The sequence below is a fragment of the Arachis duranensis genome, chromosome 1 (assembly GCF_000817695.3).
Source record: "Arachis duranensis cultivar V14167 chromosome 1, aradu.V14167.gnm2.J7QH, whole genome shotgun sequence".
Lineage (NCBI taxonomy): Eukaryota > Viridiplantae > Streptophyta > Magnoliopsida > Fabales > Fabaceae > Arachis > Arachis duranensis.
The window spans coordinates 96,371,309-96,392,337 of NC_029772.3; the positions used below are offsets into that span (position 1 = coordinate 96,371,309).

The window sequence follows — 21,029 nt, forward strand, 5'->3', positions numbered from 1 at the left end:
TTGCTTTCGTCATCTCATAAAGTAAACAAAATTTACCTGTTTCACGTGTTCTTTGAATCGCATGATTCACTGCCCATGAAGCAATCACAAGCACAATGAAGTACAGAACAAGATTCAGTACCGAGAGGAGGAGAGCTGCTGATTTGGAAGCCATGGCGCGCCTCGAAGCTCAAAAGCTGAAAATCAAACTTTGTAATTGCTATGTTCTTGTCTAGCTTGGGAGGTCAACATATATACAAGGAGGTAGTCCAGTTGCATGGTTCTTCTTTGCTGTCACCAATTAAAAAGAACTTTCTTCAATGCAAAGAAATGGCTCGTATTCTTTGATCAATATATGGTTTTCCTCCCTAAGAGGAAAGGAACTTTTCCATATATGTTAACTTAATATCCCAATGAGCATAACTAATTTTGCAGCATAGAAGGGAAAAGAAACCATGTCTATACAAATCATCATTTCATCATATTGGTTTGTGCTTAGTGACAGCACAAAGCAAATGCCGCAAAATTGAACCTTTTCTTGCCAGAATTTTCTAAAGTTACATATAACATGCGCTATAGATGTTAGCACGTGCACAATAGTTATAGATTCATAAGCTTATTTGTTAAGCCATCCTTTAAAAGTGTAAAACTTCTTTTACATCATCATTCATAAGATTTTTAAGATAGTACAAACATGAGGCTAGTTTATAATTAGTAGAAGGTTTTGATACAAACAGGACTAATAAGGTTTTGATACTCCAGCTTCATGCTTGATTTATTCCTAGACAATTTTGGGTCGATGCGAAAAGGCGATGGCATCACGAAACAAAGATTTATTTTAGACCTTTAAGGCTTGTGTTCTGAGCTGCAAGAGCTTCTGCCTCAAGAGTAGGTTCCCATAATATGGAAGTTTCTGCCAGTAATGCTGTCACAACATATGGATCCATGTTTGAAGCCGGGCGCCGGTCCTCCATGTAACCTATGATGACCAAGAAAATGTAAATGGTAAATATATGACCTTGCTATTACATTGCTTGTTTTGAAAAACCTTTGGAATAAGATTAAGGATCCAAAACGTTTCCACTATTCATCATTCAGTTAGACTTATCAAACACCTGCAAACAAAAAGTATTGTTTGTAATGCACTAATCCTACCTTTCCCATTCTTCTCTGTGTCTCTTCCAACACGGATTGAACAACCACGGTTAGCCACCCCCTGCAAGTTCAATCTTTTTAGTACAGTTCATCAAAGTTTCAGTCTTCAATCAGAATAGGCATTCATGATTTTGATGCATAGTTACATACCCAAGAAAAAGTATCAATGTTGGTTGTTTCATGCTTTCCTGTCAACCTTCTCTCATTTCCTTCTCCATATGCACTAATGTGTTCCTTGTGACGAAGCGATAGGTTGATGATCGCCTTCTTTATTACCTCATAACCATCATCTTCTCTCATGCTCTTGGTACTATAATGCAAAAGATAGTTCATCAACTTACTTATTCAGGATAGCTATGATGATTAATGATAAAAGCAAGTCCAAAAACCTGAAATTGGTGTGGCATCCTGCACCATTCCAGTCACCCTACAGGGGAAAAATAAAATTCCATAGCATATCTATAAAGATGGCATAGTTATTGTAGTTGAAATGATACCTCTATTGGTTTTGGATCAAATGAGAGAACAACCCCAGCTTGTTCAGTGATTCTCTGTCATAATACAGAAGAACAATAAATCATACACAGAATCCAAAGTCCATAAGACATGAAACAGAACCAGAAATCTGTAATGTAAAGAATTAAGTTGTCTAAGCATATCTATAACTGATTATTTTAGAAGCCAGATATAATAAATTACAATTACCTCAAGGATGTACCTTGAGCACCAAATATGATCAGCAGCTTCAATACCTACACAAGGGCCAACTTGATACTCCCACTGCAATGTTCATGGAAAGGATAATGTGAAAAACCGAGTTCTTGTATTTATAATCTCTAAACAGAATCCTAGTGTTGAGATCAAAACCTGCCCAGGCATAACCTCTCCGTTGGTGCCACTGATATTAATTCCAGCATACAAGCAAGCCTTGTAATGAGCATCTGCTATGTCGCGCCCAAACGACTTATCTGCCCCAGTACCACAATAATAAGGGCCCTAACATATGAAGGCATATTTAAGTATTTAGCTAGTTACTCATCATGAACCTCACAAATTCATGTGAATTGTGAATGATATCTGAACAGAAAATACCAGCATTGATATTACCTGTGGACCAGGATAGCCTCCTAGTGGCCAACCTAAAGGCCATTTTACATTCTTTTGAAGTAAGGTGTACTCTTGCTCTATTCCGAACCTTAGAACAATCAGTGTAGAATATAGCATCAGATTGTTATAGTTATATTTGTGAGTCTGCATTTTAAAAAGACATGGAGAAGGGCTTATAATAGATACCATGGAACTTCGGCTATAACCTTGGGATGACTAAAGATCTCTGCTGCTCCGTGTCGCTTGTTTGTAGGGATAGGTTCACCTTCTTGTGTGTATGAATCACAGATAACCTTCACAAACCATATCAAAACCAATCAACATGCCATTTCCATCAGATTTCTTAGATATATAAGTCCAGAAGAGATATTACCAAGATATTATCACCACCCCGGAAAGGATCTTTGAAAATTGCTTGAGGACTAAACAAATTAAGAAACTAAAATTAACCTGTAAGCCTGTAACTCCAATAGTATATAGCAAAAGTAATGGAAATACTAGTTTGAATTCTTACTACAGGTATACTTCACTATCTACACCTGTTGTTTGTCCAGTGCTAGATCCATCATAGTTCCACCTAGGGATCTCAGAGGGATGTTCAACAGGACTAGGAATTGTCTGAGAAGATCAAGAAAAATTGGATTGCTCATGAACAACAATGGACTGCATAAATCAAATGCCAAATAATGGTTGTGAATCACATACCCTTGATTTACTCCTCATATCAATTCCTGTCCCTCCAATCCTGTTTTATATAACATAGAGGTTTGGATTACTCAGTATAGAAACAAAAACCTGGAGAAGTGAAATAGTTCATACTTCATACCAAATGTACTCAGCAATTATTTTATTGGTGTATGGAGTGATGTCCAAGTTAAGTAGATTCTCAAGCCGGTTGATGGTACTGTTTTCCGATTTGATCGCCAGCACCTGAAACTTATTAGAGCTGGTGTGTGCACCTTTCTTGTTTTGTCTCAACAATAAAGAACTCATTTTTGAGGTAGTGGGGGTTGTATAGGTAGAGTAGATTTCTGCTATTTTCATCTTCCATTGTGTAGAGGGTGCCAAAATCTGTGCCATGTTCTGTTTTGCAATAAGTAGAAAGATAAAATAAGGTTATAAGAGAGTTGAGATTCATGTAAATAATTATTAAAAAAAAAAATAAAAGCCATGGATAGATGGGCATGCATGCAATTCGGACCCAACATGCATGCATGTTCCTTAATCCTTACCAGTGTGTCAAGCAAGAAGAGGAAACTGTACTACATGTACTTGCTAGATTTCTTATGCCAGCATCCAAGAAGAAACTCATCAAGAAATGTGTGTGAAAATGGATATATATTCGAAACCAAAGAACTTGAATTGTTTTGGTTTAGAATGGCACCCTGTTTTGGGTGGTGTGTGTCAGTGTGACAGACATGAGCCAGGAGGAACTTTAAGAGTGTGACTGCATGGAAGCCTCGTGTAAAACAAGACTGAACTTCAAATTTATTTTGGATTCTCAACATGCATGTATTGTTTTTTGTATCTTGTATTTTGGGATAGGGATGACAATAGGGCTGGTATTTTTAACACTTACATATGTCTCGAATATTAATTTTTTTTATTTTGTTGGTATTTTTTTTTAATATAATTTATGATTTATAAAAATAAAATATAAAATATTAAAAAATCATGTAAGTTCTAATTATAATTAAAATTATTATGTGATAATTTAGAAATTAATCTTAAATATTTAATTGTATATATTCGAGATGAATACATTGGTTTAATTATTCTATCGATCCTTATAGTCTCGTTGAATTTTCAATTAAGTTCTATATTGTTTTCTTTTTGATTGAATTCCTATGTTATATCAGATTTTATAATTAAATTTCTATCGTGACAAAAACACTAGAATTAACGAAATATTTTATTAAACAAAATAAATATACCTAATACTTGACTGAATATTCTGTATAGTTTAACAAAATATTATATTAATTTTTAACATTTTTGTCATAATAAAAATTTAGTTATAATGGATGATATAAAGATCTAATTAAAAAAATATAAAAATCTAATTAAAAATTTAATAAAATTATAAAAAACAATAAAATAATTAAACCTAAATACATTACAAGGACATGATGAAACAATTACTATTCATACATGTCTCATATCCAAACAATTATTATAGGGTATTATTAGTATCCGACCAAAATTCAATCAACAATTTTGCCAACCCTGTGTAGGAAAGGAAAATAAGGGGTAGAGGTGGGAAGATACAATAACAATGTGGGGTCAGAAACGAAAAGGAATACAAAATAGGGGTGCTTTTCTAATATTGCAAAACTCAACAAGGGTCAAGGGATACTTTTTGTAATTATTAGTTTTCAAATATGAGCTGAAAAAGCTGGGAGGAGCTGCACCCAAGACATGACAATTACTGGTCGGACTGACAAACCTGTGGTCCGTATGGTGCTTTTATTATTATGCCCTCGAATGTTTATTATGTTCTATTCCTATTTACTATAAATTGGTCATGCATGTGGGACATTCGTAATTAATTACCATCAAAATGATTTTACTTTCTAGAGAGCAATGTTATGCAACAGTGCGAGGATGCTGCTATTACCTAGTATAATCAATTTTGTCTCGTTGATCTCAAACCCAAAAATGCAAGTAGCTTGTGTGGTTCGTTTCTCAGGAATAGGATTCTTGAATGGTAGGTATCACTGAATAACACACCATCGTCACATCAACTTTAGTAATAACAAAGGTCTCTGGCCAAAATATTTAACTCTAAATTCTAGTTACTTATTTTATATATAAATAATTACAAATTTAACTAAATAAATTTTAAATTTCATTTTACTATACTTTATATAAATAATTATTTATTTCTTATTTTAAATTTTTTAAAATGTAGTAGAATTTAATTAATAAATTATAATTAAAATAACATAATCTTTCTGTACTCATCTAAAAGTGAAGATGGGACGTGTGAGGGCGGTCCACTCCGTCGCGAACACAAGCGCCACCACCACCATTGTCCACTTGCACGTTGCAAGAGCCACCTCAGACTCAGACACTGACCACCAACCGGGTCACGACGAACCACCCCTCGTTGGCACCAACCCATTGGCGTTATCAGTTATCATTTTCCCTTTCCTGTTCCTTTTATTCCCCGTGTTTAGAAACAATTAATACAATCATTAGTTTAACAATCATTTTTTCCTTAAAATATATAACTATTTGAGTTTAAAAAATGTATAAAATAACATAATTTGTCCTTGCGTTAATAATTTCATTTAATTATTGGGAAACTTGAAAAGATACATGTGTTAGAAAAAGATTAGAAAATATTAACGACGTGCAAGCAAGATTTTGAAGAAAGTTCAACAACAAAACACAACACACAAGAGAGACCCACGAAAACAAAAAGACGCTCTTTCTCTCTCTGTTTTTTTCTCTCTTTCTTTTACTTATTTGTCTGAAAAAAGCTTCATACCACCTTCACCGTCTCCTTGTTCCACTTCTCTCACGCTCTCTCCCGTTACCCACTTCGATTTTAACTTCCATTTATTTTTCTAATTTCCCTATCGATATGTGTTGAAGGCAAATTTGCTTATAGGACTTAAAGATATCATCTTGATCCAATTCTAATCCATGGAGCAGCTTGTCAACTTCATCATCCGGCCACCAAGGTATCAAATTTTCTATTTGCTTCTCTCACCATCTCTCTTTTCGGACACCCCTTTCAATCAAAATATTCTCTTTCTTCTAAATTCCCCAGATTCGGACACCATCGTATGTATGCTTTATGCTTATGCTTCGTATTGTTCTGCTGGAATAAGACGGAATTCAATTTGAAGTTTTGATTTTTTTTTGTTTAGTCTTTCCAAATCCCCAGTTCAGCTAGGTCTAATTTAATCTTTAGTTGAATTGTGAATCCTTTAGGCTCTTCTTTTTTCAATAGGGAGGAACCAGAGCAGATTTTAGTAGATTCAAAACCTGATTTCCTCTGCATCTTCATAGAAATCATATTGTTTGTGGGTGCTATGCTATCACATCATATTTACTTTTGTTTACTGTCTCTTTTCTTTTGGGAATTTGAGATCTATTTTTAAGCTGCCTTGGGGAACTTCTTACTTCTTAGTTTCCTGATTTTTCAGGTATTAGTTTTTCACTTTCCTTTTAAAATATATAAATAACAATAATAAGAAAGAATCTCTTACACACTATTATTTTGTGCTAGTGATCTATTCTTCTGTGTTGTGGATAACTAGATCATGCAATTTTATAAGTCCTGCTCCCATTTAGACAATCTTATGAGACATGCCGTTTCTTCCTTTTGTGAATGAATATCTGAAATTTAGTCACCATCTGATTTGTTTTTACCCAGTATTCAATTTCTTATTGCTTTCAATTTTATGAAAGTGAGATCTATAGTTTTATATAATGGATAATGGAATAATCTGTAACAAGAAGATCCTAAATTTTGATAACTCTAGTCTTTAGGTATTTGTGGTTTTATCTCTAAGTGGGTGAGTATTATATTGGTATAAATGGAGACATTGGGTTAAAGAAAAGGCTTTTCCAGGCCATAATGCTAAGACATATCCTCTTGAGATGTTGGCCTTGTGACCGAATTATGCATATTATGCACTTGTCTTCTGTATAATTTTCAGAAAGCTGTATTGACTTGTATTACTTGGGTGCTTCCCTTGCTAATTTGCTCTATTTTCATTTTCATTGACGTGGTGCAGAGCTGAATATGATCCTAAGAGCGACTTATTGGATCAAGAGTTCATGCTGAGAGGGAAATGGTATCAACGGAAGGATGTAGAGGTAAACATGAAAAAGTAGATTTCATAATTTCAGTAAAGCTTTTTAATGTTAGCTATGTGAGAATGTAAATCTGTTTCTTCTTCTGTGTAATTTCCCATGAACATAAAAAGTCGTGGCAAAAGACTGAATTATTAGGCAGCCAATTGTTGGCTTAAATGAGGATCATGAACCTATAAACTTAGTCCAGAGCTAATAAATTTCAGCGTAGATTGGATATTATAACTTGTAAGACATTAGGACTTGTAGATATATGCTTGAACATGATAGTTATTGTGGAGTTATGGCTTTATGCTAAAAGATATACAGTTTTGTAACTTGCTTTTTCATCTCTTGAAATTATATTTGGATGCCACACAGTGTTCCTTACCTAGAATGTCAGCATGAAACAATTATAGTTATTAAGTTTTAAAAAATTAAGTTATAGTAGGATGACACATGCTCACATTTAAATTCCAATAGAAGATTTTTTTTTGTTGGATTTATCTTTAAAATGACTGGTGATTCATTTTGTGTACAATACTGTAATATTTGATATTCTGCAGATAAAAAATAGTCGAGGTGATGTTCTTAAATGCAGTCATTATGTGCCTATAATCAGTCCAGAAGGAAAGCCTCTGCCATGTGTAATATATTGCCATGGAAACAGGTGACTCTGGGGATTTTTTTAATTCACGGCCAATTTGACATTAGAGAATGACCCATGGAACATTGTTTTCCAATTGATGTTGCTTAGTTTTTAATTATATATAATCATACTGACTGGTTGACATCTTCATGACAGTGGATGTAGGGCTGATGCAAGTGAAGCTGCTATAATTTTACTTCCTTCAAATATTACAGTTTTTGCTCTGGATTTCTCAGGGTCTGGACTTTCTGGAGGGGAGCATGTCACTCTGGGGTGGAATGAAGTAAGTGCTTACCCAACTGCCTTCTAAAAGATATTATATACCTGTATCATTATTGACATAGTGTTGTTACTGTATCATTGTTGACTTTTCTCAGAAGGATGATCTGAAGGCTGTGGTCAACTATCTGCGAGAGGATGGAAATGTGTCTTTGATTGGCTTGTGGGGTCGCTCAATGGGAGCAGTTACTAGGTAGGCTTTTATCATTCACTTTCTACCTTCGACCTTTTTCTTTGGAAGGAGGGTTAGAAATGGCTTGCTAAGCAACAATGGGTTTGTAGGGGAAAAAAACTTGGGTTTGGTTCACAGTTAATGCATTGTCATAATTAGTTGCCATCGAAGAGATCTCATTAATTTGTTAAATACTTCCTCCATTAAGATTTTGTGGTTATTTGTGAGGAACTAAGGATCATATGAAACGTAAAGGAAGGGATTACAGTCCATTATATGGTGGCTGAAATGGCTTGTGAAAGAGGGTGTTTCCATCATTGTGATTCTTGAGAAGTAGATTTTTGTATCTCTGTAGCACTAAGGATTTCATATTATTCATGAGCAGAAATTATTTTAGGTAATTTTATTTGTTGAATTGAAAACTCATGTATGTTTCTGTTCCAACGTGAATAAATTTTTTCTCCTTGTTACGTGCATGTAATGGTTCAACTTATCATTTTGACCGGTATATCATGCCATTAATTATGTGACTCTCTTCAGCCTTATGTATGGAGCTGAGGATCCGTCAATTGCAGGGATGGTTTTAGATAGTCCATTCTCTGATTTGGTTGATTTGATGATGGAACTTGTAGATACATATAAAGTTCGTCTTCCAAAGTTCACTGTGAGTATATATAGTTGTTTTTATACTTATAACTAATGCTGAATCATAATTTTGTAACAGCTTTACTATTGTTAAGCTGATTTTGTTTGATTTCTAATGTTATAGGTAAAGTTTGCAATCCAGTACATGCGAAGAGCAATTCAAAAGAAGGCAAAATTTGACATAACGGACCTAAATACCATTAAGGTTATTTCTCCTTTGTTAGTACTAATGTTTTAACGATCTATCCTTTTATTACTGATAAATTTGTGCTGAATTTCTTTTAAAGTGATGTGGTTTTTTGTACATTTATTGGGTTTTACTCTGAATTGAGATGGGAAATTTATTGGAGACATTTGGGGAAAACTAATAAAACTATATCTCTTTTGGTTTTACACATTATTTATGTTCTTCATCTTATTCATTCATTATTTGTTTTGCATTACAGGTGGCAAAATCTTGTTTTGTTCCTGCTTTATTGGGGCATGCCATTGACGATGACTTTATACACCCCCATCACTCAGATAGAATATTTGAGGCTTACATGGTGAGTGTGCCACTAGATGGGTTAGGCCTTTAGGTAGCATTTGTTTTCAGAAACTGGGACTTAGACTAGGGATTGTGACTCAATATTGTGTTTGGTGGTTAAAGACTAGAACTAAAATTTTAGTCTCAGGATTCAAAACCCCTCCATAAAGTGGAGACACAGGGAACTGAAATTTTTTGGGACGGAAACTGAAACTTTAATAACATTTCTTTCCAAAAATTCCTTCATTTAACTTTTCAAATTCCAAATCCACTTCTCAATTTCCATATTTATCTTAAATTAAACATAATACTGAAACATAACTCTGTCCAGTATATTTTATACCAAACACAATACAAAGACTTAATTTAGTCTCAATCTCAATCTCCGTCCTCCAGTCTTAGTCTCTCAGTCTCCGTCTCCCTTTCAAACGCAATTTTTAGTGTTTAGAGCATGCTTGATGCTTTTGGAGTTGTAAAATATGCCTTCTAGATATGGATTCCCTATCATGTAATAATCTTTATATAGAATTCATTTGCCTTAGTTTTATCTTACTGGATTGTTTTCTTGCCCTGCCATTTTGATCACTATAACATGGGTGCCTATGCACTGCAGGGAGACAAAAACATAATTAAATTTGAGGGAGATCACAATTCACCACGTCCTCAGTTTTACTTTGATTCCATAAACATCTTTTTTCACAATGTTTTGCAACCTCCAGAGGATGAGGTTGGGGAATCATTTTATGACAATGTAAATGATTACTGCGGTAAGGTAAAATCAGCAATGCATCTCCTCGGTACTATTTTTTATCAAATTGCAGTGTTCTGTTGCCAAGTCTTTGAAAATTGATTGTGTGTTTACATTCAGGATGTTTGGAGATCTCTTCATGAAGTAGGCTACAGCAATGAATCATCTTCTATGAACAAAGGTACTTCTCTGTACATATTTTCTCTTAAATATTGCTCCTGTACTAATTAACTTCTTTTTGAGCAAATCTCTTAACTTTTTTTTTTTTGTGCGAGTTGCAGAACCATCTTCAAGCAGTACGATAGATGCCATTAGGCAAGTCCGTTCAAGACGACCGATGAGTAGGATGGAGGTTTGTATTTATTAGCTGACTTAGTTTATTGTCTGAACAGCATTCCAACACAATGGCTGAGCAAAATATTCTTTTGCCGCAGAGTACTATGTGATGAATGTTAAACTTTGATAGGCGCATAGCGAAAACATTGTGTTTTTTGTGTAATTTGCTAAAATCCTTTGTATTATTATACATGTGAAAATATGGTTGTTTGTGCTATGTGGCTTTTATAGTGTTTTTTTTAAGTGATATATTTTGTACTATTTTTTTTCCAGGTTCCCTCTGATATTGCTTCAAAAGATGAACATTGTGATCATGAGGTATCTCTATTTTCTTCCTTATCCTTTCTTCTGTTGTATGCATTGTAACACGAACAATAGGCCAAATATTGCTGTGATACATTTGAACTGCAGGATTCGATTCTTAATAATGATAGATTGTGTTGAATATTGTAGTAACTCAATCATCTATGTGTATGTGTATGTGGAATGCCCTTCTTTATCCTTGATAATATGTAGAGTGAAGAGGGCATCAATATAGATATTAATCGAGAACCTTACATATTGTATGATATTCTTGCAAATCAGGAAGAGAAGGGTGGTGATCTCTCCCCATCATCCTCATCGATGATAAGCTTTGAACTATCTAATGGTAATTCCTTTGGTCCCCAAGTTCCGGCCGCATTGGACGATGATCAGTTTGTGGAATATCCACTTGAAGACCTTGCAGGCTTTCCATCTAGTGCAGAGGAGGAAGAAAGAGTGAGTTAACTCGACGGCTTTGTCTAAACACCAATTGACATAAATGCAGAGATTAATTATTGGTTTTTATTCATTATTGACTTGACCATACTATTCAGATGTTCATGGAAGCTGTGATCCAGTCACTGAAGGACATGGAAGTGAAAAAGCCAGAGACAGAACAAGCACCAGCAGCCAATAATGTTGGCACCGCATCTTCAGAGCCATCAGATAAAGACGACTCGCATCTTTCTTCGCAGGAGGTTTCTAGATCAAAGGAGACAGAACTCTCTCTAGACAAACCCAGCACAGATTCGAAATCTAAAATGGTCTTCACCTCATCTGAAGATTGTATATCGATGAAAGCCGAGTCGAATCCCAGTTCAGCGAACCATTCTCAAAGTTTGGTGTCTGTAGGATCAGGTATTTCACTAGAGGTAGCACCAACGCCGCCACAACCAGCACCGGACATTCCATCAGTCAGTGAGTCCAGCAATGCAAATGCCAGTGGTTCCTCTCAAAGTGATAGTTCTACAAGTGTACAAAGTTCATCAGACACTGATGTATCACATAACACCAAAGCCACAGTAACTGTTGTTAAGAATCCAGCGGCCGGCCATGTGATGGATGGCCTAATGCGTCGATGGGATCTTTTCCGAAATAGTAACAACCGATAAGATGTTACCTTCCCTACATATGGTTGGTTATACATTGTTTTGTAACTAAGAAATCATAGTTTGTAACATGTTTGACCAAAAAGAAATAGGTTGCCCGTGTGTAAAGTTAGCATGTTTAGAATTCTCATTTATCAAATCACCTAATATTCTTTGTCGGTGGAAATTTTCATATTTTGTTCTGTTTCTCTTGCTTTTCTTTTCTTTTTTCCTCTCTGGAACTTATTGTCTTCAATTTTTAGTATTTTTATATATTTATTTATAAAGTGTATACAAAAAAGATGTATATGGGTGTTGTAACTAGTTCATATAATCATATTCATCAACTGCAGTTAATGTGAAGAGACTACGTAACGTGTAGACCAAGCTACCATTTTGTTATTTGTTCTTTTGATTCAAGTCAATTAATTACATGTATAAAATGATTGGAGAGTAGTGTGTTTTGATCTTTTAACTAAGTTCCAGTTGTAGCAGTTTCAGTGCTGTTTCTACGAGTGATTGAACTGATAGATGGTGCCTATTGTGTCCAACAGTGCCAGAGAATACTTTGAAGCTTTCAAGCTCTGATGTAGTTTCCAGTACCCTCTCCAACACCTCCTCCATTCCCAGATCCTTGTATGTCTTTATGTTTTCTGATTTATCTTTCATCATCCAAATGGCTAGCTCTATCACGAACCTCCTCATTCTTGGCACCTTTGTTTCTGGACATTCGTATCTCTTGAGAATCTTGATCAACTTCTTTGCGAGTTCACTCTCCGTTATTCCGGCTTCCTCCGAAACGATCCTCAATTCGTCACAACTCAGGTATCTTAAAACATTTGTTGCTAGTCCAATCATTACTTCTTGAATCTTGTTTTCTTCCCACATTATCGCCTTGAGTATCTGTTCAGTGACGAAAGATTAGTTACAAAATTTGGTAAAGATAGAAACACAAAAGTGAACTGTAATAGCAGAATAACACTTACTACTGGAGCTGCAGCTTTTATTCCTTTCAGCTGGTTGTAGCACTCTGAATCACTGTATGTGCATAAATTTCCTAGGATTCTTGCCGCGTTGACGCGAAGTAATGGATCTTCCAATGCTTCAATAAGCCTTTGAAACACTTTCAATTTCAAAATTCGATGACAGTTACTCCTGCTTTCTAGTGCCAGCATTGCTAAGGCCTCACCAGCAATGATCCTTACATGCTTATGTCTTTCTGAAATGCTGCCATTGAAAAATATGTTAAACAGTTCCTTAAGCACTCCACCTGTGCCTCCAATCCTCTCAGTTGCTTCCTCTTCCAATGCCAAACTTGTTAGAATTTCTATGCTCAGTTTCTGAAGCGGGAGATGCTTCTCTCCATGCCTTAAGATATCTCTAATATTGCTGATTGTGAAAACTATCTCTGAAATCTCGAGGCGGAGATGCTTCCCGGTGGTGCCTATTGTGCTGGCTAGCATCTTCACCAGCTGCAGAGATCTCTTCACTGTTAGGATTTGTGATGGAGCAACATTTTCATTCTTCAGCAACCATTCTTGGGCGTGTGTGAAATCTATGATCTTTGGGAGAAGGCCTCTTGTGTTTCCAATCTTTCCACAGTTGTCATGATCACGTGCTAGCTTCTTCAGTATGAGTAGTCCTAAATGGTTGAATGTCCAAAACCTGTAATTCTGATGATCAAACATGAGTTTCTTTTCGCCAATCTCATCTGCCGCGGGAATATGATTCCTATTGGTTTGAAGCAGAGATGAAATTGATTCCATAGCTCCCGGTATCCCGGCTATTCGGACCGAATTCTGTTTCTTTCCTGCAAGTTTGGACAAAATCTCTGCGGCTGAGAGCCTAGTTTCTTCTTCATTGTGATCTGTCCAATTCAGCATCTCAACTAGCCTCCCCACCATAGATATGTCAGTCCCAATCTTTTGCAGTGTATCATCCGAAAAGCGCTGGCTGATCGAAAATTGCCGCAGAATTCTTGCTCCAATTAACTGTTCATCAGGTGAATGTGAAGCCAATAAATCCATAGAAAAACTAACCATGTCCATATTCAGTCCATCAAAAATGCAACCATTGACACACCTCGAGTATGCATCATAGAAGAATCTTGTAATGGAAGGCAATTCAAATTGCCCCAACTCACACTCCATGTTAACCTTTTCCAACAATTTGCAGTAACCAACTTGCCACTCCCAATAAGCTTTCTCCATTAAAAACACCAAAGCTTCTGCCAAAGCCAATGCATAGAAGATAGTGAGAGCAGATTGCCGGTTTCTCTCTTGAGAATGTACCTTCGATATTGCTACATAATCATGCTTGATGAGCTTTATCAGTGACAGAACCACACAAGCTGTTGCAGAGAGAATCTGAAGCCAGTAGAGGATCCTACTGACATGCCTTGAGATGAAGAACCACTTGGTATATGGAAGAAGAGGAACATCTGAAGTGATCCACATCCTAGTTTGTGTTCTTGGTGTACCACTACTCGCACTGGTCTCTCTAGTCCCTTCCACCAAGAGTATTATGGTAATGAACCAGAAATCTGTTTTGTCCAAGGTTATTGCAAAACCGCCAAGGAGGACAACAGTTGCCCAAATAAAACCAAGAGTTCCCAGACCTGTTGCTGCTTTCTCCAGCACTGCTAGCTGCAGAGCAAAGAGGGTGAGGCTCTTCTCCGGTGCTCTAACGGTGGCGTTGCTTGTTGGGGAGACAGAGTTGGAAGTAGTGCTGCTAAGGCCGTGGCCAAGAGGCTCGAATATTGTGATGTCTAGGCTGCATGTGTGGCTTAAATTTTGGAGTTCATCACCTTTTAGATTAATGCTTCCATTTGCATCTCCTTCCATAGAATGCTTATGATCCATGGCAATAGTATATATGTAATGAACTAAGTTTGAGCTTTGAAGACAATATGTAATGATGAGGTTAAAACTGAAAGTTGGGTTATTCCTATATATAGAAGAATGAATGAGAAATGAAAGTTTAGGGGAAGAGGCACGCGTTTTATGTGGCTGTGACATGTTGGGAGAAGAGTAACGTCAATTTTCCTAAGAAGTTGGTTTATGCTTTTGCAGTACACATACCTACTAATACTACTAATTTGTTAATTAACTTGTTCCATCTCTTTAGGCTATGCAGAAACTAGTTTCTTGTTTGAATGAAGCTGCGTGTAGTTCCTACTAAGTAACCCTCTATTTTTTAAGTTCTTATTATTATTATCCCCATCCCATATAAACAAATATATAACTATGTTTGTGAACCATTCAAAACTTGGATAATGCTGCTGCCAAGACATGTGAATTGTTTAGCTTTATGGAACAAGAATGGAAATTTGGCAAGAGATGAAATATGTACATGACTGTTTATTTACGTTTCTTCTAATCCATACACCATTGACTTTGTTTAACTATAAAAGAAATTGGTATATGAGCTTACATAAATAAATGACACCTAACATAAACAAGATGTGTTGGTCTAATGGTTAGCTCACTAGTCCGCTTAAACAAGTGTTGGGGGTTTGAATCCAACCTTGTGCATGCAGCAATCCATTAGCTAGCGGCAAATCTTTAAAAGAAACTTCGATCCACGGATTAGTCTTTGACCTGTCGGGTTGGGGGATACTATGGGAAACCAAAAAAATGACACCTAACATCCTTGTATTGAACAAGGAGTGATAACTTATTGCCATTACTATGATCATATTATTGACCGGCAAAACATTACTCTAATACCTGTTTCTTTGCACCACAATCTTAAAGTAACTACTAAATAAGCATTTTACTCTTTCTTGCATTTGTAGAACTTACTTGTGTCTATTCTTTTCAAGAAAACCGATCTAATGTGCACGCCTAGCAATTTATTGACATAGTTTATGTATTAGACACAAAGAATGAGGTTGTCCTCTGGGATTGGGATGGGACCACTGTATCTTAGAAGTTCCTGTGCACGCCACATATATATACACTTTTTGGTGATTGATTTTGAGTAATACACTAATACTTGAGGATCCAAGGTGGTTCAATATTTCCTCAAGTGTTCCTCTGATGCGTGGGCAGAAGAAATAGAAATGGATAAGGAGGACTTTACAATATTAATTGCAATTAATAAAAAAAAATCAATTTTTGTCTACTTTGAACGAGTGCGTGCAACAATGCATGCCCTTACAAAGTATAAACAGCATGAGAATTTATAGCTTCTTTATCTGTGAATCCCACAAACTTGATTTAAGTATGATTAAGCTTTTACTTTCTTACTTAAGAAGAATTTAGTGTGCAGCAATTTTGAGCATGATTAAACTTTCACTTTCTCACTTTAAGAGAGTTTGAATACTTCGTAAAAGTCTTGAGCTAAAGCTAACTAACAAGTGGTAGTGGACAATTATGGTGATTGAGCATTTCCAAGTTCGCTTAGTTTTTATGACCATCCATTCAGCTTATAGAGAGAACAAACAGAAGACATGACAAGGGAGAACGATTATTCTGACCAAAAGCAGGAAAGTTAAACGGCTACAATATATCATTGTTACGATGCCCAAAATTTCAAGGCAAATACACTTTATAATTTATATATCTATTCAGTAGAGAACACCACAAATTTGTGGGCAGCAACTGCACTGCTTCCATTTCATGCTTCGTATTCTCTTTTATTAATCAAGTGTAGAGCAACAAATTCATCATAATAGAAACCCCCCTTCCAAACCTCATATTGGTGAAGCATCGTGCTTTAAGATCTGAGAAAACTTCTGCCAGTGATTTCAGTACCACCCAGATTCAGTTCAAGGTTTTGCCAATCAAACCTTTTGTTCAATCAAGATGATTGATCTTGGTTCAGGAATGGGACAAGAACCCGGATATCAGCTCGCATGGCATAAGGCAGTGGTTGGCCACAAATTACTCGTAAAACCTCTACCAATGACCACCAGCTCCACCTTGAGCGGCTGCAACTTTTCGTGCCATGTATTGAGGCTTCGGTTGAAGTCCATTAGAACCTTCAATACCATTGTCTTCTGGCCTTTCGGTTTTACAGCTCGGGTTTCTTCTAGGATATGAACAGCTAGAAGCAGCATATTGTGTCGATACAGGTGGATTTCTAACCATCCTCCGCGGAGCAGCCTCTGCTGTCACTGCTACCCCACAGTTGTTGTAATTCAACGCCGAACCAGCAACTCTCCCAGACCGGGCAGCTATGCCTGGAGTGAATCATGGAAGCGAATTTCAAATACTCAATAGAAGAATCCATTAATAAATTTCATATCCAAACACAAGAAATGTTAACGAAGAACAAATAATGCCTGCTGCTATGCATGTAAGAGAAGCAATAAAGAAGAAAGTGTAGGAAGATGTAGAAAAAGAAAAATGAATGCTAAAAGCTGGCATCCCACCTTGAATATTTTGAGGAGCATGTAAAGGAGGTTTGGTCAACGGGATAACACCATTCCTATCTATGGCTGGCTTCTCACTTTCTTTGACGCTACACTTGGAGAGATCTTCTGCAACCTCAGATACATTCGGTTTCGACTTATCTGAATATAGTACACATGGCCTGCACTGACAGACTTTAATCACTATGGCTGATAATACAGATGCAGATATGGATATCTTGACAACAAAAAGGAATAGTAGTCAAAGAAGGAAGTCGATTTTCCAGAAATATAACACTGATTACAATACCTGGGTAATGATGCATGTTGCCTTTCAGGTGGAGTAACGGTTCCACCTTTTCCGTAATGCTCCTCGAGATATGCAAATTGCTTCTTGAAGTGGTCAACAGCACTAATAATAGGAAAAAGAAGGAGAAAAACAATCAAGGGCTGATCGGGAATTCTGACAGACATACAAATTTACAAGCAAAGCATATCATGAAATTGCAGTATAAGTTGCATTGTAACAAATAAAAAACATAGTCCAAGTTTTCAAAAGGATTACAACATAAAACACCAAGTATTCAAAGGAATGCTTAAGTTTTTGGAAGACATATTCAAACCATGCTAAGAGAACGAAAGTGTAACACATTAGTCAGGTTTGGAAAATACCTCGGATACATGAAACCTGTTGGCTCTGCTCCCTCTAGATGTTCCTTTAACATTTTTGGATGGTACTCCAAAGCCTCTCGGTATATGAGTTCTCGTACATCTTCCTTTGTTATCCTGCGTCTCTCAAATTCAAATTCCATCTTGGTAACTGGCTGAGCAGAAGGCTCTCTCTCAACCTTGGCCAAGCCTTTGAAATATGGATCAGCTAGAGCCTAAAAATATTATACACAGTATTGCCTATTAAAACCAACCAAGTATGATGGTGAAAAAAGTGAACTGTAGATGGGTGGAAATTCAACCTCATCAGCAGTAGGTCGATCCTTAGGCTCAAATGCCAGCATTCTTTCTAACAAACGAAGGGCAGGGGGGTCTGCATTAGGAAACTTCTGGGAGAAAGGAACTGGTTTCTTCCTACGCATGCTGCTCAAGTATCTCCGAGCTTTTTCGTTCCTTACCTGTTGATATACTACGGTGGTTATATTAGATAATAACATAAAGAACAGAAAAGTACTAAAAGCATGATAAATCAAACAACACACCCTAGCTATGGCTTCATGAGATGGTGTTCCGAGAAAATCAGTCATGAGGTCCAATTGATGGACAACATTCTTCCCAGGGAAAAGAGGTTTTCCAGTTAATAGTTCTGCAAAAATGCAGCCAATGCTCCATATGTCTATTGCTGGTGTATACTGAAAGACAAAATTCATATTCACATACATTAATCAAATGAAGGATAATAATATTGGTAACAAACATGAAATATAACCATCATCATTTTAATTGAGCAGTAGAAAGTAAATAGTACAAAAACAATATGCATTTCTGGAAGGGGGAAAAATGCTAGTAGAATATTTTTAAAAAAATTATTCATAATTGTAGAGAACACTGAAGACGAACATATTTCTGTCAAAATTGTTTGAGAAAAAATATTCAAGGGGAAATGTCAGAAAAAGCGATCAATTTTTAATGATCGATTGTAGATAAAAGGTGATAATAGATATTACACCTTGGAGAAAAAGGATCCGCACAACTCAGGAGCTCTATACCACCTTGTAGCAACATAATCCTGAAAGGCAAACAAATTTGCATTAGCATTATGACAAGAGAAGGAGACACGTTTTAAGGTGATTATTTCGGGAGAAAGAGAATTTCTTACAGTCCAGAATATAGCAGTTGGTGTATCGTTGAAAGCCACTCTAGCAAGACCAAAGTCACAAATCTTCAATTTGCAGTCGGCATTTGCTAAAATGTTTTTCGGCTTTAGATCTCGGTGAAAAACATTTGCTGAAAATCCATGAAGAAGTTTAAAATCAGCCAAAAATGTTCGTATAATTTAGCAACTGTTTTAAAAAATAAACCTTAATTCTGAAATGCTGCATTAGGAAATCTGTGTGTGTGCAAGTATAACCTGTGTGTATATACTTCAAGCCTCGAAGAAGCTGATAAAGAAAAAACTGGTAATGTTCTCGAGTCAAATCATCATTTGCTTTGATGACCTGATGTAAATCAGATTCCATTAGTTCAAAAACAACATATATATCCTTGAATTCCCTTCTAGAAGGAGGTAACAAAATATGCTTAATCTCCACAATATCAGGATGGCGTAAGAGTCTAAGAAGCTTGATCTCCCGAAGAATGCGAGTAGCATCAGAGACATGTTCAAATATATCATTTATCTTCTTTATTGCAACCTTTTCTCCAGTGTGTGTATCATATGCAGAGCAAACAACACCATAACTTCCTTTGCCAATTACTTCCTCTATTTTGTATCTACTCCCTTCACCATACTCTGTAAAGAAATCTACATCTACAGAGGACTGCATAAATACAAAACAATAAACTTGGTGAACAACTGAACATCCTAAACCAAAAAAAAAAAAAAATCCTTATGTTTCAAATATCCAAGGCATATATTTACTCAGGAACACAGAACAAGGTTTCATACATTTTGGATTATGGTCAGGGAAGCACAGACATAGACATAAACATAATTTCCTCTGCATCAGACATGGCGAGAAGTCCACAACGAAATCAAAATAGAAACAGATAGAAACAATGAAGACAATGAGAAATCTTACCTTTTTTCTATGATCATGCATCATCTTTGAAGCCAAGCATAAAACCAGTCAATGATTTAAGCTGAAAGATAAATTCAGATCACTGTACTCCACTTCTACTCCGAAAATCCAGGGATCAAAAGGGGCTGATCAAAGTGCCACCAACAAGAAAGAGAAATAGACAAAAGAGAGAACTTTTCAATTCAAAGTTGAAGACAGCCGAATATGAGAACAGACCCAACAAAGTTTGGCACTTTGGCGGCTAAAAAGACAAGTGCAATTGAAACAAATGAACATAAAAGTGTGGAAACAAGAACAAGATAAACCAAGACAATTTGGCGGTAGTACCAAAAATGTAGCTGAAAATGCCAATGTTACAGATCACGTGGAAGAACCATTTTTTGTTGTAAGCAATTTAGCTGAGAATCAGCAGAGAGGAAGAAAAAAATTGAAGGATCTATCAACTGTGGCGATGATCACTAACACCGCTTAAAGGAATGAATAAAACAAAATATAATAATACAAAAGAGGCACAGAAAAAAGCGAAATGCTTGGAATTTCGGAGCAGATTAAGATTCAATTTTCTTGTGCTGCAGAAAGTGGAAAAGTTGAAGAAGAACACTACAGAGATTGAAACGAACAATTGGGACTGAAGAAAAACTAAAAAATCGAACTTTCGAATCAGAGAGAGAGAGAAAGAGAAAGAGACCGTGTACTTGAAGCTGAAGAAGGCTCTATGGTGTTTGAGTTCTGAAACAGAGAGAGAGACACATAAAACGAATGAAAATGAAAAATATATATTAATAAATAAATAAATTACGAAAATTTATTTCGATTTTAAAATGGCAGGTATTGTAAAATGACATTTTTACCCACCTGATAGTCAAATTTCATAAATTCTTTTTTGTTTCCCTTTATTGGGGGTAATTAAAACTGGTCTTGGATAAGGTTGTGGGTGTGAATGTGTGGTGTTATGTGGCACAGAATAGAGTCAATGCAAAGTTACTATAACAATTGGATCTTAGTACATTACTCATTTCTGTTTTGTGATTTAATTTCTACTAATAAAGGAAGCACAGGAGAAGAAGACAATCCAAAAATGTGAAAAAGCAATTGGGGAATTGAAACTGCATTACTACTTTTTGTTT

General features: G+C 36.0%; 5 protein-coding genes across 5 annotated transcripts in view; 1 reads left to right on the forward strand and 4 right to left on the reverse strand.

Moving 5' to 3' along the window:
* The window catches only part of LOC107464890 (membrane protein PM19L), a 1,053-nt gene extending 868 nt beyond the window's left edge, over positions 1-185 (reverse strand). Inside the window, exon 1 of the mRNA XM_016083856.3 lies at positions 37-185. Coding sequence (XP_015939342.1) covers positions 37-154 — 118 coding nt within the window. The 5' untranslated portion in view covers positions 155-185. The remainder of the gene's footprint in view (positions 1-36) is intronic.
* On the reverse strand, positions 122-3,719 carry LOC107464881 (glutamine synthetase leaf isozyme, chloroplastic). Its single transcript, XM_016083845.3, has 15 exons — positions 3,474-3,719; positions 3,068-3,324; positions 2,947-2,986; positions 2,756-2,859; positions 2,615-2,663; positions 2,428-2,534; positions 2,242-2,329; positions 2,002-2,130; positions 1,840-1,914; positions 1,632-1,685; positions 1,524-1,561; positions 1,285-1,444; positions 1,135-1,195; positions 824-958; positions 122-270 (listed from the first exon to the last, which is right to left on the reverse strand). The coding sequence occupies exons 2-15, from the start codon at positions 3,319-3,321 to the stop codon at positions 212-214; spliced, it is 1,353 nt and encodes a 450-aa protein (XP_015939331.2). The 5' UTR covers positions 3,322-3,324; positions 3,474-3,719; the 3' UTR covers positions 122-211.
* Positions 3,720-5,609: 1,890 nt separating this feature from the next.
* Positions 5,610-12,177, forward strand: LOC107464852 (uncharacterized). Its single transcript, XM_016083808.3, has 14 exons — positions 5,610-5,930; positions 6,993-7,074; positions 7,617-7,720; positions 7,856-7,982; positions 8,077-8,171; positions 8,691-8,814; positions 8,920-9,000; positions 9,242-9,340; positions 9,935-10,093; positions 10,190-10,250; positions 10,351-10,421; positions 10,679-10,723; positions 10,991-11,164; positions 11,263-12,177. Exons 1-14 carry the CDS (start codon positions 5,893-5,895, stop codon positions 11,818-11,820), a joined length of 1,818 nt encoding a protein of 605 aa, XP_015939294.1. The 5' UTR covers positions 5,610-5,892; the 3' UTR covers positions 11,821-12,177.
* Positions 12,178-12,211: 34 nt separating this feature from the next.
* On the reverse strand, positions 12,212-14,759 carry LOC107464907 (uncharacterized). The gene is made up of 2 exons (XM_016083876.3): positions 12,783-14,759; positions 12,212-12,699 (listed from the first exon to the last, which is right to left on the reverse strand). The coding sequence occupies exons 1-2, from the start codon at positions 14,655-14,657 to the stop codon at positions 12,268-12,270; spliced, it is 2,307 nt and encodes a 768-aa protein (XP_015939362.3). The 5' UTR covers positions 14,658-14,759; the 3' UTR covers positions 12,212-12,267.
* Positions 14,760-16,250: 1,491 nt separating this feature from the next.
* On the reverse strand, positions 16,251-20,631 carry LOC107464868 (mitogen-activated protein kinase 15). Its single transcript, XM_052259232.1, has 10 exons — positions 19,903-20,631; positions 19,233-19,641; positions 18,981-19,108; positions 18,831-18,890; positions 18,364-18,513; positions 18,124-18,279; positions 17,825-18,036; positions 17,463-17,564; positions 17,174-17,334; positions 16,251-16,981 (listed from the first exon to the last, which is right to left on the reverse strand). Exons 1-10 carry the CDS (start codon positions 19,924-19,926, stop codon positions 16,698-16,700), a joined length of 1,686 nt encoding a protein of 561 aa, XP_052115192.1. The 5' UTR covers positions 19,927-20,631; the 3' UTR covers positions 16,251-16,697.
* Positions 20,632-21,029: the final 398 nt, after the last annotated feature.